This window comes from Dendropsophus ebraccatus, chromosome 14 (genome assembly GCF_027789765.1).
Source record: "Dendropsophus ebraccatus isolate aDenEbr1 chromosome 14, aDenEbr1.pat, whole genome shotgun sequence".
In the NCBI taxonomy this organism is placed as follows: Eukaryota; Metazoa; Chordata; class Amphibia; order Anura; family Hylidae; genus Dendropsophus; species Dendropsophus ebraccatus.
Genome location: NC_091467.1, coordinates 67,408,829 through 67,429,927, shown reverse-complemented (window position 1 = coordinate 67,429,927; position 21,099 = coordinate 67,408,829). Strand labels below are relative to the sequence as shown.

General features: G+C 44.6%; 2 protein-coding genes and 1 long non-coding RNA gene across 8 annotated transcripts in view; 1 reads left to right on the top strand and 2 right to left on the bottom strand.

Annotated features, from left to right (window-relative positions):
• Positions 1 to 1,443: 1,443 nt before the first annotated feature.
• MFSD6L (major facilitator superfamily domain containing 6 like) lies at positions 1,444 to 8,628 on the bottom strand. Of its 2 annotated transcripts, none has more exons than XM_069953273.1 (2): positions 8,390 to 8,628; positions 1,444 to 3,411 (listed from the first exon to the last, which is right to left on the bottom strand). In XM_069953273.1, exon 2 carries the CDS (start codon positions 3,400 to 3,402, stop codon positions 1,561 to 1,563), a length of 1,842 nt encoding a protein of 613 aa, XP_069809374.1. In that variant the 5' UTR covers positions 3,403 to 3,411; positions 8,390 to 8,628; the 3' UTR covers positions 1,444 to 1,560. The 2 variants fall into 2 exon arrangements, with proteins under 2 accessions (XP_069809374.1, XP_069809373.1); XM_069953272.1 differs by lacking the exon at positions 8,390 to 8,628 and adding an exon at positions 7,867 to 8,243.
• Positions 8,629 to 9,401: 773 nt separating this feature from the next.
• Positions 9,402 to 21,099, top strand: part of LOC138772790 (uncharacterized) — a 51,276-nt gene continuing 39,578 nt past the window's right edge. Inside the window, exons 1-3 of the long non-coding RNA XR_011359824.1 lie at positions 9,402 to 9,517; positions 14,672 to 14,757; positions 15,329 to 15,503. This is a non-coding gene — a long non-coding RNA (uncharacterized lncRNA). The remainder of the gene's footprint in view (positions 9,518 to 14,671; positions 14,758 to 15,328; positions 15,504 to 21,099) is intronic.
• PIK3R6 (phosphoinositide-3-kinase regulatory subunit 6) overlaps positions 12,025 to 21,099 on the bottom strand; it is a 53,800-nt gene continuing 44,725 nt past the window's right edge. For all 5 annotated transcript variants that reach the window (XM_069953457.1, XM_069953458.1, XM_069953456.1 and 2 more), the window contains exons 5-20: positions 20,705 to 20,773; positions 20,489 to 20,621; positions 20,342 to 20,411; positions 19,546 to 19,729; positions 19,316 to 19,460; positions 19,064 to 19,147; positions 18,097 to 18,508; positions 16,498 to 16,597; positions 16,134 to 16,253; positions 14,982 to 15,092; positions 14,201 to 14,291; positions 13,897 to 13,967; positions 13,692 to 13,782; positions 13,544 to 13,611; positions 13,345 to 13,457; positions 12,025 to 12,531 (exon numbers count right to left, since the gene is read on the bottom strand). In XM_069953457.1, the coding sequence (XP_069809558.1) occupies positions 12,375 to 12,531; positions 13,345 to 13,457; positions 13,544 to 13,611; positions 13,692 to 13,782; positions 13,897 to 13,967; positions 14,201 to 14,291; positions 14,982 to 15,092; positions 16,134 to 16,253; positions 16,498 to 16,597; positions 18,097 to 18,508; positions 19,064 to 19,147; positions 19,316 to 19,460; positions 19,546 to 19,729; positions 20,342 to 20,411; positions 20,489 to 20,621; positions 20,705 to 20,773 (2,019 nt within the window). In that variant the 3' untranslated portion in view covers positions 12,025 to 12,374. The remainder of the gene's footprint in view (positions 12,532 to 13,344; positions 13,458 to 13,543; positions 13,612 to 13,691; positions 13,783 to 13,896; positions 13,968 to 14,200; positions 14,292 to 14,981; positions 15,093 to 16,133; positions 16,254 to 16,497; positions 16,598 to 18,096; positions 18,509 to 19,063; positions 19,148 to 19,315; positions 19,461 to 19,545; positions 19,730 to 20,341; positions 20,412 to 20,488; positions 20,622 to 20,704; positions 20,774 to 21,099) is intronic.

Sequence of the window (21,099 nt, the reverse complement as noted above, 5' to 3'; positions counted from 1 at the left end):
GATCCAGCGGGAGGACCGTCTGGAAAACTGGGATACAGTCATAGCCATAGGCTCTGTGGAGCGGGTAGACAGCGGGAATCTGATGCCGAGCGTTCGTGTTCATACGAACCTGAACCTCGGAGGGTTCAGACCATCCCTACTCCTGAATAACATGGCCATCTGTCTCGGCCAGAGATGTCAGCAGAGAGCACTGTGGGAAGACTTGAGATTTTTTAATAGAAGTAAATTACAAATCTATATAACTTTCTGGCACCAGTTGATTTGAAAGAAAAGTATTTTCGCTTGACAACACCTTTAAAAACATTAAAGGGGAACTCCAGGTAGAGGTTAAAAAAAATGAAACTTCTGCAGAAGCATATAGCATTACTTACCTGTCTATCCCAGCTTTGAAACTACCAAAAATCCATTTGTTTGGGGGGGGGGGGGGGGGGGGGGGGGGTGTTCTGTATTGTGTTTCTGTCCTTCCTGGTTGAGCAGTTGCCAGAATGCAGATGATCATCACAGTCCCCCACCCATCACAATCAGTAAAATTAGTGCTGGACCTGCTTCTGGCCATTCAGAGATGGTGAATTACTCAGGGGATTGGGGGATCCAGCTCCGCCTCCTGTGACATCACACCCTGCCCCCTGTCTGCATCATCAGCCTGTGCTCAGCAAACACACACAATGTGAGACAGAGGCATGGAAGATTTGTCTAAGGTGGGAGAGCAGTGGGATCAGGAGACAATGTGGATTGGCACAGGGGCCATGTTTTTTCACTTCCTGGATCTCTATCAGCTACCAGTGTGGCAGAACCGTACAGATACAGTAGTCCATTGTATAGACACATCTATATAACTTTTATTCTACTTTTAATAGAAAACAAGTTTTTTTATCCGGAGTTCCCCTTTAAAGGGGTTGTCCAGGCTTAGAAAAACATGGCCACTTACTTTCAGAAACAGAGCCCCTCTTGTTTGTGTGTGGTTTTGCAGCTCAGTAATACCACACACAACGTCAGACCTCTGTCCATGTCAGGAACTGTCCAGAGTGAGGAAAAGGTTTTCTATGGCAATTTGCTACTGCTCTGGACAGTTCCTGTCATGGACAGAGGTGGCAGCAGAGAGCACTGTGCCAGACTGGAAAAAAATCTGCCACTTCATGCAGGACATACAGCAGCTGATAAGTACTGGAAGACTGGAGATTTTCAAATAGAAGTATTACAAATCTATATAAAACTTTCTAAAACCAGTTGATCTGGAAGAAAACTATTTTCGACGGATAACCCATTTAAACTACAAAGTACCCTAAAACAGGGATGAAGGTAAGAAACTTACCCTCATCCTCAGTGCCCTGTGCCCTATAGGGACATATTAGCAGATTAAATGCAGGTCTAACCTGCTGATTCTTTTCCTTTAAATAGTCTGGGTAATTCCTTACAGATATGTTAAAAGAATCAAACGCCAAATTAAGTGTAAAAAAAATCATGAAGTGTAATAAAATATTATATATTATCCTTTTTTCATACAGAGATGTCATACATTAGCTCCTCCGCAGTGCTGGAAGTCATGCACTTTATAGCAGGCTACCATTGTTTGCTATCATCTTTCATAGCTTTAACCAACCAGTCTCGTTCCTGGTCGTCGTCAGAGTCACTCATGTCGCTGTTGTCTGCAGCCAGAAGCCGCGAATAGTTAATTTTCTTTATGTGAGGAAGTCTGGGATGGATCAACAAGAACAGAGAGATCCAGAGCAGTAATGTTACGCTGCACGCTTGGAATAGTACCGGGAGGCCGAAGCCGCTGATGATGAAACCGCTGGCGATACTGCCCAGGCTGGCACCGCAGTCATGTGACAAGCAGTGCAGGACCAGCTGCAGAGACCTCTCTGTCCCTGGCGTGGCCACGTCATTGGCTTGAGAGTTCACAGCCCATATGAGGGCTCCATTGCTAAAGGCACTCAAAACCTGAACGGGCAAGACAGCCCAAGGTGTCCATAAGAAGGAGTAATATACCATCTGTACCGCCAGACAGCCCAGGCCAATGACCACAATCCATTTGACCGAGAAGACTCTAAACAGTTTACCCCTGAAGAAGTGGAGCACGATTTCTGAGAAAAGGGCGAGGGCGACAGAGATTCCCATATAGAGTTCTGTGCTGCCCACATCCTGCATCCGCCAGAATAAGAAATTGTGAGCCGTGGACCAGATGGCGCCGGTCAGAAAGACGGTGATGGACAGAAGGATGACTCGGCCGTCGCTCCCGATGAGACCCAGGGCTTTGATGGTCTTGTTTGAGTGTTCAGATTTCTTGGAGACGTGTACAGGATAGATAGTGCTAAGAAACACTGTGATGATCATAAACAGAGAGTAGCCATAAAAATGGAGATCGATTTTGGGGATATTTGTGGTCAGGAAGCAGCCGAGACTCTCTATCAACCTCACGATGACACCGGAGCCAATGCAAGCTCCCAGGTGGCTCCAAATCCAAACTTTACCGTGCCGGTCTGTGGCGTCTACAAAGTCAAGATACTCGTAAAGACTGTCATCTGCTGTCCACTTCAATGGAGCCGTGAAGACAGACCAGATCATGATCATACCCAACATAACCAGGAAGATTTTATGCTCGCTATCAAGGAGATGTTCTAAAATATGGACGCCCAAGCCAACTTCTCGGACCTTCTTCTTATGGGCAGTATGGTTAGATGGTTTAGGTTTCGGAGATGGTGGGGGAGAAGGACTTGAACCTACATGAGTAGAGTTGTTCTTAACCTCATCTTTGGAGCTGGTGGATTTCTCTCTTAGTTTAGGTGATGGCTTAGTAGCTGGTTTTTGTCTTTTCTGATGTGGAGTGCTGGTTTCTGTAAGGTGGACTGGCCTGGAAAGGGCTAATGTAGTGTCACTCTTCTCCATGGTTGTGGCTTCTACAGTTGCATTCTCCACCGGCTTATAGCTGGTACCTTCTGTAACTAGGACCAAAGCCAGATGAGGTGTCGGAGAACCTTCAGGTACCAGGAAACTTGCATTGTCCTCAGGTCCAAAAAGTTCAATATCCATAGCACCAGGAGCGGTTACCTTCTCCTTCCAAGGAAGACTAAAGTTACAGTATCTTAAGACCATATCCCTCTCCATCGGGGGAAAGAAAGTGAAGGCCAAGCCGGCCCCGGCCGACAGCAGCAGAGACCCTGTGATGAGAACCCTTCTCCTATTATTTGTTTTGGCCATGTAAGCGCATAGAGGTGCCCCGAAAACATGGATGATGTGTTTGAGGCCTATTATGATCCCCACCAGAGGAGGGCTCAGTCCCAGGTATCGGAAGAAGATGGTTAAGAAGGGGATAAGGCAGAACTTTCCAATGCCATGGAAGAAATGGAACAGGCTGGCGATGGCCAGAGCCTGGCTGATGTCCCACTGCTTGGTGCCACTCATGTTCTCGACCTATGAACACACAAGAGCATGTGGTTATAAAAAGTCACAACATACTGTAATCTGTGAACTATGATACCGATTATCCAGCCTGTAGTTACTAAGCTAAGTTACGAGATTATAGAACCGGAGAGCACGCTTTTCAAGAGTTCAGACACAACACTGCAGCACCTATAAAGGCTATCCTCAGGCCTGGGCCGCACATAGGGGCGAGATTATTACTCAGCTGGATGCCACGGGTCCTGCTCCAGAAAACCGGGAGGCTGTGGACAGGCAGTAGCCACTTGGTTAATAGATTACAGTCTTAAAGGGGTACAACAGTGATATTTTTTTTCTTTCAAATCAACTGGTGTCAGAAGCTTATATAGTAATTTACTGTTTAGAAATCTTAAGTCTTCCAGTACTTATCAGCTGATGTATGTCCTGCAGGAAGTGGTGTATTGTCTCCAGTCTGACAAAGTGCTCTCTGCTGCCATCTTTGTCCATATCAGGAACTGTCCAGAGCAGTAACAAATTCCCACAGAAAACCTCTCCTGCTCTGGACAGTTCCTGACATGGCCAGAGGTGGCAGCAGAGAGCACTGAGTCAGACTGGAGACAATACACCACTTCCAGCAGGACATACAGGAGCTGGTTACTAATCTATATAACTTTCTAACACCAGTTAATTAGTAACAAAGATTTTTTTTTGCCGGAGTTTCCCTTTAAATAGATGACGTCTTTAGCTTATTTAAATATCACTTAAGAAATCTGACAGTATACCCTTAAATGTGTCATGGATTTTTACTCTGCTGCCATGGAGTGTCCCCATACAATAAAGCTAAACCACAACCTGACAACCCGACGGGATTTTCGTCTGACATGGGACCATCACTTGCAGCCTATATGAGAAGGGGGCTTCCTGCCTTAACTATTGATGACATTTCCTATCAATCATGCCTGCCTGGAATGAAGTGCTTCTAACTCACATCATGACACGCACGTCATTAGATCGCCTGACGTGTCCTTCAACAGATTCTCTCTACTGATCTCAATGGAAACTGTCGGCTGTCAAGCGGCAGATGTCAAAAAGTTGTGCAATATGAACCACACAGCTGATGCAGTACATTTTACTGCCTTATAATGTACACAGTATTTTAGTAAAGTACAGTATTTAAAGTGTCACTGTCGTTGTTGTTGCAGAAATCAATAGTCCAGGCGATTTTAAGAAACTTCAATTGGGTTTATTAGGCAAATATGCCATTATCTGCATTCAGAAAGCTTTTCCCCAGGCCTCCCCCCTCCTCTCCTCTCTCTCATCCACTGCTCATTATCAGGAAATCTCGACTTCTTTACATTAGTCAGGCCCTGTGTAACCTATGGAGAGGGGAGGGGGGAGGAGGGAGATTAGTCGCCACCAGAGAGCAGAGAACAAAGGATTACACAGCGGGAGCTGTATGAAAGCCGGTATTTAGAGGTCAGAGAGGTCAGTGCTGACTTCAGAGGAGATAGCCCGTTAAAGTAGCTGTAAATTAACTCTTTGATGTCCTGTTTTGGTGCCTCATCTCCCTCCACCCCTCCCCTCTCCATAAGAGAACCATAAAGACAGGAGGGAGAGCTTCAAACTGCTTTTTCATGAAAAAAATGAATTTTTCAGCTAATAAACCCAATTACAAAGTTTCTTAAAAATCGCCTGGAATATTGATTTCTGCAAAAAAAAATATTAAACGACAGGTACACTTTAAGTAAAAAAAAAAAAAGTTTTCTGGATATGGGAGCTGTCAGGTAATGCATAGTACTTTGCAGCAAGTGCCTGGAGAGGGTGTGAGTGTTTGTTCTTAGCAGGACATGACTTCCTGGTGTGATAAGACGCTTGGTCCGCGGCTCAGCCCCCCCCCCAATAACATATTATAAGAAGCAATAACAGCAGCCATGTGATCAGCTGCTATGTCAGTCACCTAGGGGGAGGCCATGCTGGCTATGATCCCGTGGGGATTCAGTCTGGTCACCTATGCTGCCCGGGCTCCTCCAGAAACCAGCTCTGTACTGTATAGGACTGGAGGTCTCTCTATGGACGGTTTGCTATAAGAAGGGGGCTTCCTGCCATAACTATTCATGACATTTCCTACCAATCATCCCCTGCCTGGAATCCCATATACTGGGGTGTAGCAGAGACTTGCTGATCGTGGGGCTCTGACTATTCCCTGTACGCACCGGTCCATACTGTGCACAGATACAAACTACCACCTGATCTAACCAGACATGGAGAGAAACGGCTGCACCCCGGGCAGTACAGCTTCCAAGCCTGGAGACTATGACTGCTGGAAAACCCCTTTAAGTGAAGCTGTGTCACCACTGACCCCACTGTAAAGCAAGTCACTGTATATCCTTGTGTGCTACACCCAGAATATCCAATTTATAGGGGCCTTATTTCCCCAGCAGATGATTTTAAGGGAGCAGCAGGCTGCGCACTCAGACGCAGAGAAGAAAAAACAGCCAGCTTACCGCTTCACAGCACAGGCTCTCACTGCAACAAGTGCACTCACCAAGTACCAGCATAAAGTACTGAGTGCAGCTCCCGGCCAACTCATATGAATAGAGTTTCCTTTTTCCACCTTACACCATGCACACACTGCAGCAGACCCCCAAAAAGACGCTGTGTTTCAGTTGCCAACTGAGACGCGTTGGCGTCTTTTTGGAGGTCTGCCGCAGTGTGTGCATGGTGTAAGGTGGAAAAAGGAAACTCTATTCATATCACTCGGCCGGGAGCTGACAGGGTATGGAGTGGGGGGCCTGTTATGTGGCCCTTTCTTATAGGGTATGGAGTGTGGGGACTTACTATGTGGCCCCTTCTAACATGAATATGGGGTGGGGGGACCTGTGATGTGGCCCCTTGTTATAGGGTATGGAGCGGGGGACCTGTGATGTGGCCCCTTGTTATAGGGTATGGAGACCTGTGATGTGGCCCCTCGTTATAGGGTATGGAGTGTAGGGACCTGTGATGTGGCCCCTTGTTGTAGGGTATGGAGCGGGGGACCTGTGATGTGGCCCCTTGTTATAGAGTATGGAGACCTGTGATGTGGCCCCTCGTTATAGGGTATGGAGTGTAGGGACCTGTGATGTGGCCCCTTGTTGTAGGGTATGGAGTGTGGGGACCTGTGATGTGGCCCCTTGTTATAGGGTATGGAGCGGGGGACCTGTGATGTGGCCCCTTGTTATAGGGTATGGAGTGTAGGGACCTGTGATGTGGCCCCTTGTTATAGGGTATGGAGCGGGGGACCTGTGATGTGGCCCCTTGTTATAGGGTATGGAGCGGGGGACCTGTAATGTGGCCCCTCGTTATAGGGTATGAGCGGGGGACCTGTGATGTGGCCCCTCGTTATAGGGTATGGAACGGGGGACCTGTGATGTGGCCCCTTGTTATAGAGTATGGAGACCTGTGATGTGGCCCCTCGTTATAGGGTATGGAGTGTAGGGACGTGTGATGTGGCCCCTTGTTATAGGGTATGGAGTGTGGGGAGCTGTGATGTGGCCCCTTGTTATAGGGTATGGAGCGGGGGACCTGTGATGTGGCCCCTTGTTATAGGGTATGGAGACCTGTGATGTTGCCCCTCGTTATAGGGTATGGAGACCTGTGATGTGGCCTCTTGTTATAGAGTATGGAGACCTGTGATGTGGCCCCTTGTTATAGGGTATGGAGTGTGGGGACCTGTGATGTGGCCCCTTGTTATAGGGTATGGAGTGTGGGGAGCTGTGATGTGGCCCCTTGTTATAGGGTATGGAGCGGGGGACCTGTGATGTGGCCCCTTGTTATAGGGTATGGAGACCTGTGATGTTGCCCCTCGTTATAGGGTATGGAGTGTAGGGACCTGTGATGTGGCCCCTTGTTATAGGGTATGGAGACCTGTGATGTTGCCCCTCGTTATAGGGTATGGAGTGTAGGGACCTGTGATGTGGCCCCTTGTTATAGGGTATGGAGACCTGTGATGTTGCCCCTCGTTATAGGGTATGGAGACCTGTGATGTGGCCCCTTGTTATAGAGTATGGAGACCTGTGATGTGGCCCCTTGTTATAGGGTATGGAGTGTGGGGACCTGTGATGTGGCCCCTTGTTATAGGGTATGGAGCGGGGGACCTGTAATGTGGCCCCTTCTTATATCCACTATGCAGGGCGGCTGTTCCCCATGAAGGAATGAGCTGTGACATACAGGACCTGCAGAATACACCACAGACTATAACAGGAACACATGGCAGGGGGCCGGTACTATAACTACATATATACTAATATACTATAACAGGAACACATGGCAGGGGGGCCGGTACTATAACTACACGTAACCCTCCTGTTGTTTTCCTGAAGGTTGGAGGTACACAGCATATGGCCCTTCAGATACTACAACTCCCAGCATGCCCTGACAGCCAGACGCCCCCTATGAGCCCCTTACCGCTTGCAAAACATCAACTCCTGTGGTTTTTCTACAGCTACTTACTCCAACACTGATTTCGTATGGATCCACCATACTACAACTCCCATCATGATAGTGACGGCCGGGGAGCCCTGCTACATGTGAACAGCGCCTAATCTGGGTGTGACCGCATGCATTCAGCCATCAAGAGCAGACATTCCCTTCAAATTCTTCTCCTCTCCAGACGGGACAGGTTGAGCAGGTTGTAGTGCCGCCAAGGGAACGATAAAGGCCACGAGAGATCAGGGGGATGTCACATCACATGGAGAATCTTCCGGAAGGTGATATTCTGATCAGTGCTGCGGCCTCCTGCTTGCTGTCAGTGAACAGATTCCTCCATATTGGTGTGAATGCTGCAGTCAGATCCCACTGATTGGATGCATTAGTCTATAATGTCCATGCAGATCACATCTAGATGGTCATAGGTTATAATGTAGCAGATATGACGTCACTATGGGATGTATATAGACGATGACGTCATCACACGAGCCCCATATATATATATATATAAATACATATAGTAATACGTGGATGCAGACAGACTGACCTGATGCTGCGGTGACTATGATGCTGATGCTGATGATGATGATGGAGCGTTCCCCTCCACGGCAGGAAGCCTCTCCCGCAGGAGCCGCCACATCTCCGCACAGGACACAGGTGTCTTCCTCTACCTCACCTGCCCGGGGCGGCGGACACGTCACCGGCCTACAACCTGCAACGACCGCCCTGTCGCTGCTAACCACGCCCACCAGCAGGTGTCGCTGCTCATGCACCTGACAAGCAGCAGATGACACTGTCGCCTGGATACGGGATGAAGCGCAGGGATCATAGAGGGAAACTACAAGGCAAAACGGAGGAGCGCGACCGCCACTGCCATCTAGCGGTCACAGGACGAACTACAGGGAGGTTCCTGTATGATGGGGAACCTTCGTCTCTCCAGCTGTTGCAAAACTACAATTCCCATCATGCCTGGACAGCCAAAGCCGAAGGCTTTGGCTGTCCAGGCATGATAGGAATTGTAGTTTTGCAACAGCTGGAGGGCTGAAGAAGGTAGATCACTCAATAAAAACCTTTCACATTTTTCAACCAACCAATCAGACGCTACATTACCTATTTCCCGCCTCGTTGAAGGAATGTGAAACCAGCTCTGATTGGTTGCTGAGCGAAATTAGCTTAAGATTCTGATTGGTTGCTGAGCGTAGTTTTGTACTCGAGATCAAGGCTCTGATTGGTTGCTGAACGTTGTTAGAAGCATAAAAACGGGGCTCTGATTGGTTGCTGAGCGTAGTTGGACAGATAAGGGCGAGGCTCCGATTGGTTGCTGAGATAAAGGCGAGGCTCTGATTGGTTGCTGACATAAGGACGAGGCTCTGATTGGTTGCAAAGTTTGAGTGAGAGAACGAGAACAAAGCTCTGATTGGTTGCTGAGCTTAGTCTGATAAGATGAGGGAAGGTTCTGATTGGTTGCCGAGGGTAGTTAGGGAATTGAGAACGACGTTCTGATTGGTTGCTGAGCGTAGATGGGGGGGGGGGGGGGGGGGGGAGGAGTTCATCTCTGTAACCCGCATAAAGGGTATGAGGGTCAGGTGACTCGGGCTGATCACGTGACCTTCTCACCTCACGAGCGCCTCACCAGTCTGTATAGCGCCCGGCTCTTCCTCCCATGTATTATGAGGTAATTTTGGCCGGTCACGTGTGTAATGTTATACAGCCATGTTATGTTATGTGGCCCCCAGCTTCATAGGGCCACACAGAGCACGGCAAACACTTTCTACCAGGGTTACTGGCGGCATATACATATAGTGACATCCATATAGCTTCACTTTTATAATATTGCGCATATTTCCCATGGCGTCCTATATATGTACATAAGTGTGTGTGTGTATATATATATATATATATATATGTGTGTCCTAATAGGATTTGTTCAGTCACCTGTTAGCATATGGCAGACCTCCGCTTGCTGTCAGTGAATTGCAGTGTGTTTGCTTACAGCCTATGGAGCTGAGCCTGACTTTACACTGATAGGCTATGTTCACATGCTGTATAAGGGTGCTAACACACACGACTGATACGCAGCGTATTTTCTGCAGCAGATACGCAGCAGATTAGATCTAAATGACTGAACACGGCATCAAATCTGCTTCAGATCCGGTGTGTGTGTTAGCACCCTAAGACCGGCCGTTCCGTGACGCGGCCGGTCTCAGAAAAGATCATCCCGCCCAGCACTGCGCCGCTGAGTTCTGATGTGGGTTCGTCCGTGCGCGCCGGCATTAGAACTCCCCACAGCACACCGCTCGCTCCATTGTGTCAACTGACAGGGTTTTCTGTGCCGGCTATTCACTGAATAGCGGCCGCAGAAAACTGACAGCACTATGTAACTGCAGCACTATGTAAGTACAGCAGAAATCACGGCCGTTGTAACAACGGCCGTGATTTCTGCGGAACTTGCGTAGTGTGAACATAGCCATACATTGTAACAACTCCTGTGATTCCCCATACACTGTGCTGGGGTTGTGATATGGTTTTCGGCTGTGCTGCCCGTACCGGTGAAGTGTACGGTCACAGCGTGTATACCTGCACGAGACACACAACCTGCACTGCAAAACCATGGCCGTTCACAGTAAGGCTATAAGGCTGTGTTCACACAACGTAAGTCTTGTATTAACCACGGCCGTTGTTGCCGATTTGCAATAACGGCCGTGATTAATACAAAACTTACATTGTGCTGCAGTGGAATCCTGGCCGGAGTGTATACACATAGGGGGAGATTTATCACAGGGTGTAACATTTAGACTGGTGTATGTCTCCCCTGGACATCCTGCTCAGCCAATCAGTGGTTAAAGCGGGGAAGCGCATTGATTGGCTGAGCGGGACGAGCTGATGCCGGGAGCCCCCGAAGCAAACCGGAGCGCAGAGCAGGTAAGGTATGCTCCGGCCGGCAGGGGGTTAACTTACATACACGCAGCAGGATGTCAGTCCCGCTATGAGTATGTATTCTCATTGGGACTCCCGGCACTGGGTCCGCAGCAGATCCGGTGTGTGTGAAGGCAACCTTAAAGGGAACCTGTCATCCCCCGTGCCGGGGTGACAGGCTCCAGACTCCCCGCTAGAGCCCCCTATACTTGACCTGATTGCGCGTTCCTGAGATGAGTCTGACGCTCCTAGGGAATGAATGGAGCGTCGGATTTGCCATTCATTCTCTATGAGCGTTGGACTCATTTCAGGAGCGCACTAGGCGGGCTCCGGGCGCTGAAATCTCCGTCACCGGATCAAGAAGTGGGACCCGGCTTGATCAGGTCAAGTATAGGGGGCTCTAGCGGGGGGTCGGGAGCCTGTCACCCCGACACGGGGGAGGGGGGGGGGGGGTGACAGGTTCCCTTTAAAGGCAATGGATGCATGTTTTTTATAGTATTGCTTTATACAGTGGTACCTTGGTTTAGGAGCGTTTTGGTTTAAGAGCTCAGTTTTTCAAAATTGTGACTTGGTATAAGAGCATTGCTTTGGTTTAAGAGCTCCCTGTACTGGATGGGAGGGGGAGTGGGGGAGGGGCATGGTCTGCATAGCGGGGTCTACAGCACTGTACTCTGACCCAGGAAGTCTCCCTCACCTTCCAAACCATAGCAGATCCACCTCAGGCTGGGGCTTACATCAGGGGACAGGACTGTGGGGGTAATCTCTGCATAGCTGTAACCCCTCTCTCCCCGGACAGAGAGCGCTGCATGTATGTGCCCACATCTGCCCTGCTCATTCCTTCATGCTCCCTGCAGTCCCTGTCCGCCCTTGTGTTTCCCATCCTCTCCATTACTGTACAGTAACTTATTATATCACAGATTCTGTTGTTTCTGAATGTTTGTTTCATCTGTTTTACATGTTATTCAGAATAATAGATTATTATTTTGGGGGCGTGGAACCAATTGGCTGCATTTCTCTGATTTCTTATGGGAAAATTTGCTTTGGTTTAAGAGCGGATTTGGATTACAAGCACGGCGCCGGAACGAATTATGCTCGTAATGTACAGGCATGTTTTCCTGTTGATACTTTGTTTGCTTGCAGAAAATCCCCAGTAATACCAGGCCATCAGATGACAGATTTTTCCTGTTGTACTTGCAATGTGACACCAGGTGGCGCCATGCAATAATATTCAGACAATAACACCCTGCACCACACAAGTTTGTTTGTTAAAGACATTTTAATAAATAAATAATTTCCTTTTCTCCCTTATAAACAGCAGAAATCATTTTGATCATCTAAAAAAAATAATAATAAAAATTCAGGGTCTGTATTTAGCAGGTATAGGGAGCACATATAGGCGCTTCCAGTTGTGAGAGTGGATATTGGGATTTGTTTCCAAGGCGCCAGGCTAAAATATACTGATAACTAATGTGAGGTTGTTTCCAGTGTATACACTTGCTACAGTTCTGATCCTAAAGCCACCACTCCATAAAACATTAGTGTGTTGGTCACTGAGAATTGTTCATCATCTAGAGGGTGCAAAGGAGTAGTCCATACATGGCCTGGAGTTCAGGCAGTCACTGAATGATCCCTGCAAATGTGTTGATGGGTAAAAGGAGCGACTTTGTCATGTATCTGCTCAGTCCACAGTCTTCTTTACACTCCCCATGTGCGCGTGATGCCCGTATCTTCTGTAGACTGTATCCAGGCTCCTGGCAGGGGGAGACCTCAAAGCTAATAAAGAAATAAAAATAAAAAAACAATGATACATTATTCTGGTGACTTGAAAGATTATAGTAGTTATATTCTTGTATATAGGAGCAGTATTATAGTAGTTATATTCTTGTATATAGGGGCAGTAGTATAGTAGTTATATTCTTGTATATAGGAGCAGTATTATAGTAGTTATATTCCTGTATATAGGAGCAGTATTATAGTAGTTATATTCCTGTATATAGGAGCAGTATTATAGTAGTTATATTCCTGTATATAGGAGCAGTATTATACTAGTTATATTCTTGTATATAGGGAGCAGTATTATAGTAGTTATATTCTTGTATATAGGAGCAGTATTATAGTAGTTATATTCTTGTATATAGGAGCAGTATTATAGTAGTTATATTCTTGTATATAGGGGGCAGTATTATAGTAGTTATATTCTTGTATATAGGAGCAGTATTATAGTAGTTATATTCTTGTATATAGGAGCAGTATTATAGTAGTTATATTCTTGTATATAGGGGCAGTATTATAGTAGTTATATTCTTGTATATAGGAGCAGTATTATTGTAGTTATATTCCTGTATATAGGAGCAGTATTATAGTAGTTATATTCCTGTATATAGGGGGCAGTATTATAGTAGTTATATTCTTGTATATAGGGGGCAGTATTATAGTAGTTATATTCTTGTATATAGGGGCAGTAGTAGTGTACTTATATTCTTTATAGTATCTTTTATTATAGAATCCTGATGTGAAGAAGATCCTGGCAGATCACAGCCTAATAGTTACCGGCTAAATATAAATGTCTGTGTTTTTTCAGCCTACCTGGACACATTAGTGTAGACCCTTCGGCTGTCTTTATCCAGTTGTAGACACAGTGTCCTGAGATCCAGGCTCCTCATCTGGATGCTCGATGCTTTTAGTCCATTAAGTTTGCTCTACAGCCAATAACACCGTGACACCATCAGACCTGCTCTATGACCGTTTTAAGGGGTGGGGATAGTTATACTAAAACTGGACTCACCAATGCGGAGCGCCCAAATGAGGAGGATTTCCCTGTTTCATCAATGTAGACGCTGAGACAGACAAGATCTGTAATATAAAGTGTGTGTAGTCAGATATTTCCCTTTCTGTGTTTGCCCCCTGCTGGTCAGAGAGTAAACTGCTCTCACCATCTGTTTCACTACTTGGAATTGTTTTTATAATTGCTCCGGACGTTCTGGTCACCAGGGATTCCTCCTTCTCTCTATTACTGGGTAAAGCCTGTAACATCCAAAAAATACATTTCAGTGAATATTTTAGCAATTTATAAGCTTTCTGTGCATCTTTTGCATATGTTTAAGCTGAAGTTTTTATTGGCCTCTGTTATTTGGTTACCTTCTGATAATGCACCTGGATCCCTGCCCCCCGTGAATCCACCACCGTCTTCTTTCTGGTTATCGTGTTCACTGAACAAAGAAAACTTTATTAACATTCTGCACAAATAGACAAGATAACTAAGCTGTAACCTGCTCTGTGTGTCGGAGTACCTTACGTTCCATATTGTGTTATGTTACGTTATATTATACCGTACCTTTTTCTTTTTCCTTTATCGATTCCTTTATCTTTTTTTTATTAAACTTTTTGGAAAACAATAAAAATGTTCATTTTCTGGAAGCCCCTTTAATGGTCAGTTACTTACACTTTGTAAACGTACAGTCTTGCAGGTCAACTTTAAGCTCGCATAAGAAGACGTCTTCCACAGGTTCAAGAGTTAAATCCCTGAAGTGGATCTGAAAGCAAGTCAGAAGTTCGGTTAAATGATCATTTATTGCAGGGATGAAGAACATGAGGCCCTCCAGCTGTAGCAAAACTACAATTCCCATCATACTTGGACAGCACAAGCCAAAGACTTTGGCTGTCCAGGCATGATGGGAATTGTAGTTTTGCAACAGCTGGAGCATTATAGGTTCCCCACCCCCAATTTATTGCATAAAAATATCCTTCGAGGGGGTTTCCTGATATAGATATTTATGGCATATCAACACTGCATCTTAAGTTACAACACAATAATTGTTCTAGACAAGGTCATAGTGGTTATGTGTTATAATGAGAGATGAGCAAAGCAGCTTCGCCCATCTTTAGTTAGTATATATATATTCTTTTTACTCAGCAGGGTGTGACAACAGGAAGAAAGACAATATAAAATCTGTGTGGCATCCTGAAGCGTGAAGGACGGGATGTTCAGAATATAAAAAGGTATTTAGCTTTGATTTGTCATTACTAGGTGACAATTTGTTTACCAAAGTGTTTTATCATAAGAAATGCATGATTACATGGGAGTAATCTTCCTGCTCATTGATTTCATTGGGTTTACAGCACATCTGCAGTAAAAGTGATTACAAATTTGCCACATACCCATTAATGTCAATGCAGATCTGATTATGTTCATGTGAATGTAATGGGTAAGGTCTAGTACGTACCTTGACAGAATAAATCTGAAAAAACACTGGTTGTAATCCAAAGCGCAGGTAATAAGAGGCCACATCCAAGATGAAAGGGTCAGAAGCAGAATCTCTGGTTGGACACGGTGGCTGTGTTATAGATAGGTAGGGTGTTACTTTAAATTGTCAAATAGAAATAGATACATGTGGGGATATAGTATGAAAATACAAGCTATTCAGCTCTTGTTTTAGCAAATAACAATTCTGGACTGGAGCGTCTTATCCCAAAACTCTCTTGTCATGTCTGTGTTGTGCCATTCATCTGATACTCCTGGAACTCTATGATTAACTTGTAATCTCAGTGTTTCCATTTCCCATCTTTATAGGATGTTTGCCCACACTTTTGATTCGGCCATACACACATCGACAAGGTGAATAGTAGAATTTCCAGGAGGAATAACAGAAGGATGATGTAACTCAAGTGTGCTGATCTGGTTCCCTGCAGCACAGTATAGAGCTATTGTGTAGCTCGCAGAACTTACCAGCTGTAGCTTTAAAAAGGTGAGTTGTCTGTTAGTGGCCTTTCTGCCTGTCAATCATCCCCGCACTGTGTGCTGACAGGCAAAGAGCCGTCAAAAAATAGGGAATAAAAGTGGCAAACATGTATGGGGTTGCATGTGTACATGCATTAGAAAATTTCAGTGGTAGATTATTGCAGTATATGGGGAAAGTCACACATCCGTAAATACTGTCTGTGTATTCTGTGGACCTGACCTTGGAGCATCGTGATTCGTTATGATGCTGGAAGCGCCAAAACTGTATGTTTGCGCTTCTGCACTGGCTGTATCAGTATAGTAGCGTGAACATTTGAACAGTTTTTCATTTGTGTCAATACAGAAGTGCGAATATTTAACTAGTTAATGAATCATGATGGCCTAATTCCACAGATATTCATTCCATGTAATAAGGCCCTTACTGAATGACAATGGGGTTAATCTTTTTTACAATATGCTGCACAACCATAGCAAATGCAAGCACATCAGATTTGTGCTACCTAACTACACATTTTAATCCATTATGTGAATGTTGCTTTACTACTCACAAGTAAGTGCTAGTGAATCTCAAATATAATTGCCGTTCTCAAAAATTGCCACTGCAGCTTATATATTAGTATTACAAGTGTCTGCTTACCATAAGTGCAAGCTTGGTAATTCTGTCGTAGAGAGTGTTAATATTTTTGTCATACCATGGATCTACCTGACCCAGGTAAGTGCTGAGCTCACACATGTCGCTGATGGTTAGTGACTCCTCCTAAGGAGAAAAATCATATTCAGCTCTTGGGCACACCGTCATTGTAAATTACCCCATTACCACAGCAAAGAGCATGTCAGTCAGTGTGTACAGGTGCAGGTTTAGCCCTGTGCATTGTGAAGCTTTTTGACATGATTACTATGGTCCAAGTCTGATATCTGCAAGCAGAACATGCATTGGCATCTGGCTGCCACTTCACACAGGACAAAGCTTCTGCCAGGGTCAATGTATAACTAACTTTTACCATGTCAGCTGAGGTATCCGTCCGTTCTCCTTCGATAGGAATACAGTAAAATTGAAGATTGGCTTTCAGGGTCCGGTGAGGCCTCCTGGCTTCCCTCTTCCTGGAAGACAATATTATTACTGTCAATGATTGACCTCTTTCTACTTCTTGTTATAAGTACAGACTAAAAGGTTTCTAGAACATCATCAAGACCATCATCAAGGTAAAGGGGTAGTTAAAAAAAAAAAAGAAAAAGATTTCAAATCAACTGGTGTCAGAAATTAGTAATTTACTACTATCCAAAAATCTCCAGTCTTGCAATACTTATCAGCTGTTGTATGTCCTGCAGGAAGTGCTGTATTCTTTCCAGTGTGGAGAGCAGGAGAGGTTTTCTATGGGGATTTGCTGCTACTCTGGACAGATCCTGACATGGACAGAGGTGGCAGCAGAGAGCGCTGTGTCAGACTGGAAAGAATACACCACTTCCTGCAGGACATACAGCAGTTGATAAGTACTGGAAGACTGGAGATTTTTTAAAAAATAGAAGTAAATTACAAATCTCCAGCACCAGTTGATTTGAAAGAAAAAGATTTTTGGTGAACAACCCCTTTTTAGGGTCCGAGCTTTGAATGCTACATGCAGTTGGTCACAACTGAGAGCGAGTGCATTCCATTCTGGATCGGGGCTGTTTTGCCTATTTTTTTTCCCCTCAATGAAGCATTGCCTGTAACTCTACACGTGCTTTGTTTTGCTATTCTTAGGTGTAATAGGATATATATACCATTGTGGGGCTTTGAAACATTGTTGGAGTTGAACTGTATTGAGGGATTTTTTTCTTTGAATAATGTGTTAGTTACATCCTTACATCATAACAATTAATATTCTAATGAAATCCTCCTTATTCTTCCTATATTTTATTTCAATCAATCAGACCACTTATAACTGTGTAGAGTGTTACCAGACCCTTCTATGTATCTGGCCACTGGCGTCAAACTTTTTAGATTGCTTTATGTTGATTTCTATATTCAAACATGTTTGTTGTTCATATATATATTTTTTTATTCTGGTTGGACACTAAGTGATGACGTTTACAGTATTGTATCCCTGCTTTCCCTTCCCCATTTAGTATCGCCATGATGAACAAACTGTACGTTTTTTTTTTTTGCAGCCCTGAAATCTGATGTGGTGGCCAATTTAAAGGGGTATTCCCATCTCCTAAACTTTTGTTAGGTGATAGGAAATGCAAAAGAAAGCAATTTTGCGAAAATTTTAACATTTGCAAAATTGCTTTCCTTTGAAGTCTGACCCCTTGCTGTCCCTGTAGTTTTGATAACGGTTACCTAGGTTCCAGACCTCTGCTCTCAGCTATGACAGTGGTTGCTGGGCTGCAATGCACTCGGGTGGTCGGGAGTGGTAAGTATGTACTTTTACTCCTTCTCTCCTACAGAGCTTACACGTCTCCAGGGCTGGTTCAAGCCAGGAAATGATCGGGGACACATCGGTGCAGAGATGAATTATTAGCAGATGGGTAAACCACATTTGGATGTTTCATAGTTCACTAAGGACTAAAGAAATCCATGATGATAATAAATCCATTTCTAGTTTCATTGAGACAAGTACCTGAAAGAGTAATATGCTTTAGCCAATCTCCCCAGAGCCCTGTCGTCTCCCAGGATGACCACTCGAGCGGTGGGCAGCTTATCTGGTCCAGTCGGGACCTCCGTACTCTGCCCTGAGAGCCTCTGTAGTGTGGCTGCCCGGCTTCCCTTTGGGGCCTTGGTGAGGTTCTGAAGAAGAACAGCAGAGTCCACATCTGCGGCTTTTTTCTTAATGCAAGGTTTCCTATATAACTTGGCTGATTCTTTCTCTTCAGCCCCAGGCAAGTCTCTCTCTATCCCACTGTCATTAGACCACACAGAGATGCGGTGTTTCTCATTGCCCTCTGGGTCTAAGGAAAGTTCTGGCTCCTTGACATAGTCTGTCTCTGCATCCGTGGTTAGAGTCTCCCTGGTGAACAGCATCAGTTCTTTCCCTGGTAAATAGAAAACTGTATCATTATCATGCATCTTGTGCATATCATGCATTGTATTTCAATAAGGCACTCGGCCATAATGCAGACCGTTCGAAAAACCAGTGGAAAGCTTCTCTAGAGCTTTGCACCAGGGGTGGGACATTGATATCCTCCCAGCTGCCTAGTGTTCTTGGATTTCCTGAACTTTCTTTATTGATGAATTTCCGATCCCTCCTATCCACTACGATTGACAGCTTTAGTTAAGTAAAACTTAACACTAAGAGCCCGCCTCCTGGACACTTCCTGTGATAACCACTTGGAGAGTAAGCAACATTTTTCTCATGGAAACACCTGGAATAATCACCCCTCCCCTTCAAAATCACTGTATAGGATTGTCAGCAGTTTTGAGGGTTAATAATGACTGGCAGACTCCCATTAACAGGTGTATAAACACACACACACACACACACACACACACACACACATATATATATATATATATATATATATATATATATATATATATATATATATATATATATAGTAAAGTAGACAAAAAGAAATTAACATTATTACATAGTTGATCGTCGTCCGTCCACAGATGAACACTAAATTTTGGGCTGGGCAGTGGGATTCTCTGAAGCTTTGAGGTCGCTGATTCTACGAAAGAATACAGAAAGAGTAAACACCTGTCACCTTTAACAATCAGTTTGACCATGGCTTTTATTATTTTAGCTGTCCAGGCATGATGGGAGTTGTAGCTTTGCAAAAGCTGGAGAGCCAAGGCTCTATACCCCTGGGGTAGAAAATGAATATAAAAGCTGTAACCTTCTTGAGATGAGATGACTTTCTTATAGATCTCCCACAGCCGCTCGCTGTGCCGCTGCCTGGTGGCCGCATTTTCCAGCTCGCTGCGCTCCATTACTGAGAGAACTTCTTCAAACCAAAGTTCCAACTCTTCAATGGGTTTATCCTACAGAAAAATAACAGAACGCATTAACTTATAGTGATTGTGTGAATAAATCATAGTAATCCCATCCTTGCTGTCACCCTCTTACCTTTAGGGCCTGTTGCAGCAATGCTATGTCGCAGTCTTTGCCATGTGCAGCCTGAATGCAGTTGGTAATGACATACGTCATACAGGATACGGGTGAGTAGGACATCTGACTGGCCTGAGTCTCGCGGAGAAGCGTATTACATACGGCCTCAGATACCAATGCTGGATCCAGAAACAGTAGCACCCTGCACGGAATATATATTCCCTCAGAGAGCCCTTATGATATATACTCCTTTAGGCTATGTTCACACATAGGGTTTAAGTAGCCATGAATTGCACAAATGCTAATTAAATGTGATGTGTGAATAGCCTTAAAGGTATCTGCGAATATTACTTTATACAATAATAAAAGTGACTATTAACGGGGTAGTTCACAAAAAAAAATTCTTTCAAATTAACTGGTGCCAGAAATGAGTAATTTACTTCTATTAAAAAAATCTCCAAAAAAGTATTCCAGTACTTATCAGCTGCTGTATGTCCTGCAGGCAGTGGTGTAATCTCTCCAGACTGAGACAGTACTCTCTGCTACAATTTCTGTCCATGTCAGGAACTGTCCAGAGCAGCTGCAAATCCCCATAGAAAACCTCTCCTGCTCTCCAGACTGGAAAGAATACACCACTCCCTGCAGGACATACAGCAGTACTGGAAGACTGGAGATTTTTTTAAATTACAAATCTCTGCACTTTTTGGCACCAATTGATTTGAAATAAAAATTTTTGGGGTGAACAACCCCTTTAACTTGCATATCGGCTACAATGGACGTTTTAGTAACTACATGTATAAAGAAGTCGGCTTACTTGTCTTGATGATTGTTGAGATCCCTCTTGAGGTTTTGCTCTAAAACCACCATCTTTTGGTATGAAAAACCTAAACAAAATAGTAAATCTTCTAATATCTGCTGGCATATTGATTTATAGCAGTAATGTACATATAATATACAGTACCTGGAACTTTCTTCTCCGTCTTGAGTCTCTGTGCATAGTCCAGACCAATGGTGCAGTAGGGTTTCGGAAGAGTGAGTATCTTTTTGCAGAAGACATAAACTCGTTCGTACAATTCATCAGAGATATATGCAGCCTGAAATGTTACAAGCAGTGTAACGTATGTGAAAGTACATGTATCCCCATCCCTTTAGTCTACCCTGTCACAGTGTACTGTACCTTTGTGATGGCATACATCAGGGTGTGCAATAACGGGATGATATAATGCAAATTGTCCTCCACTTCTGCCTAAAGTGAGATAAATTTAAAATAGGTAATTTGCTTTACTTCAGAACAAAAAAACATTGATGTTATACTGTTATATGTGTGTGTGTGTGTGTGTGTGTGTGTGTGTGTGTGTGTGTGTGTGTATATATATATATATATATATATATATAATATAAATATATGGTCAGTCCACAGAAATAGTACTCGGCTCTGCTAAGTTACACTGACCACCCACTTCGTTCAGTTCACCTTTGGGTTCCAGCTGAACAGTCCTGCCTCTCCTTTAGAGACAGACTCATGTCAGCAGTGACAGCCTGCTCAGCCAATCACTTGCCACAGTGCTGTCC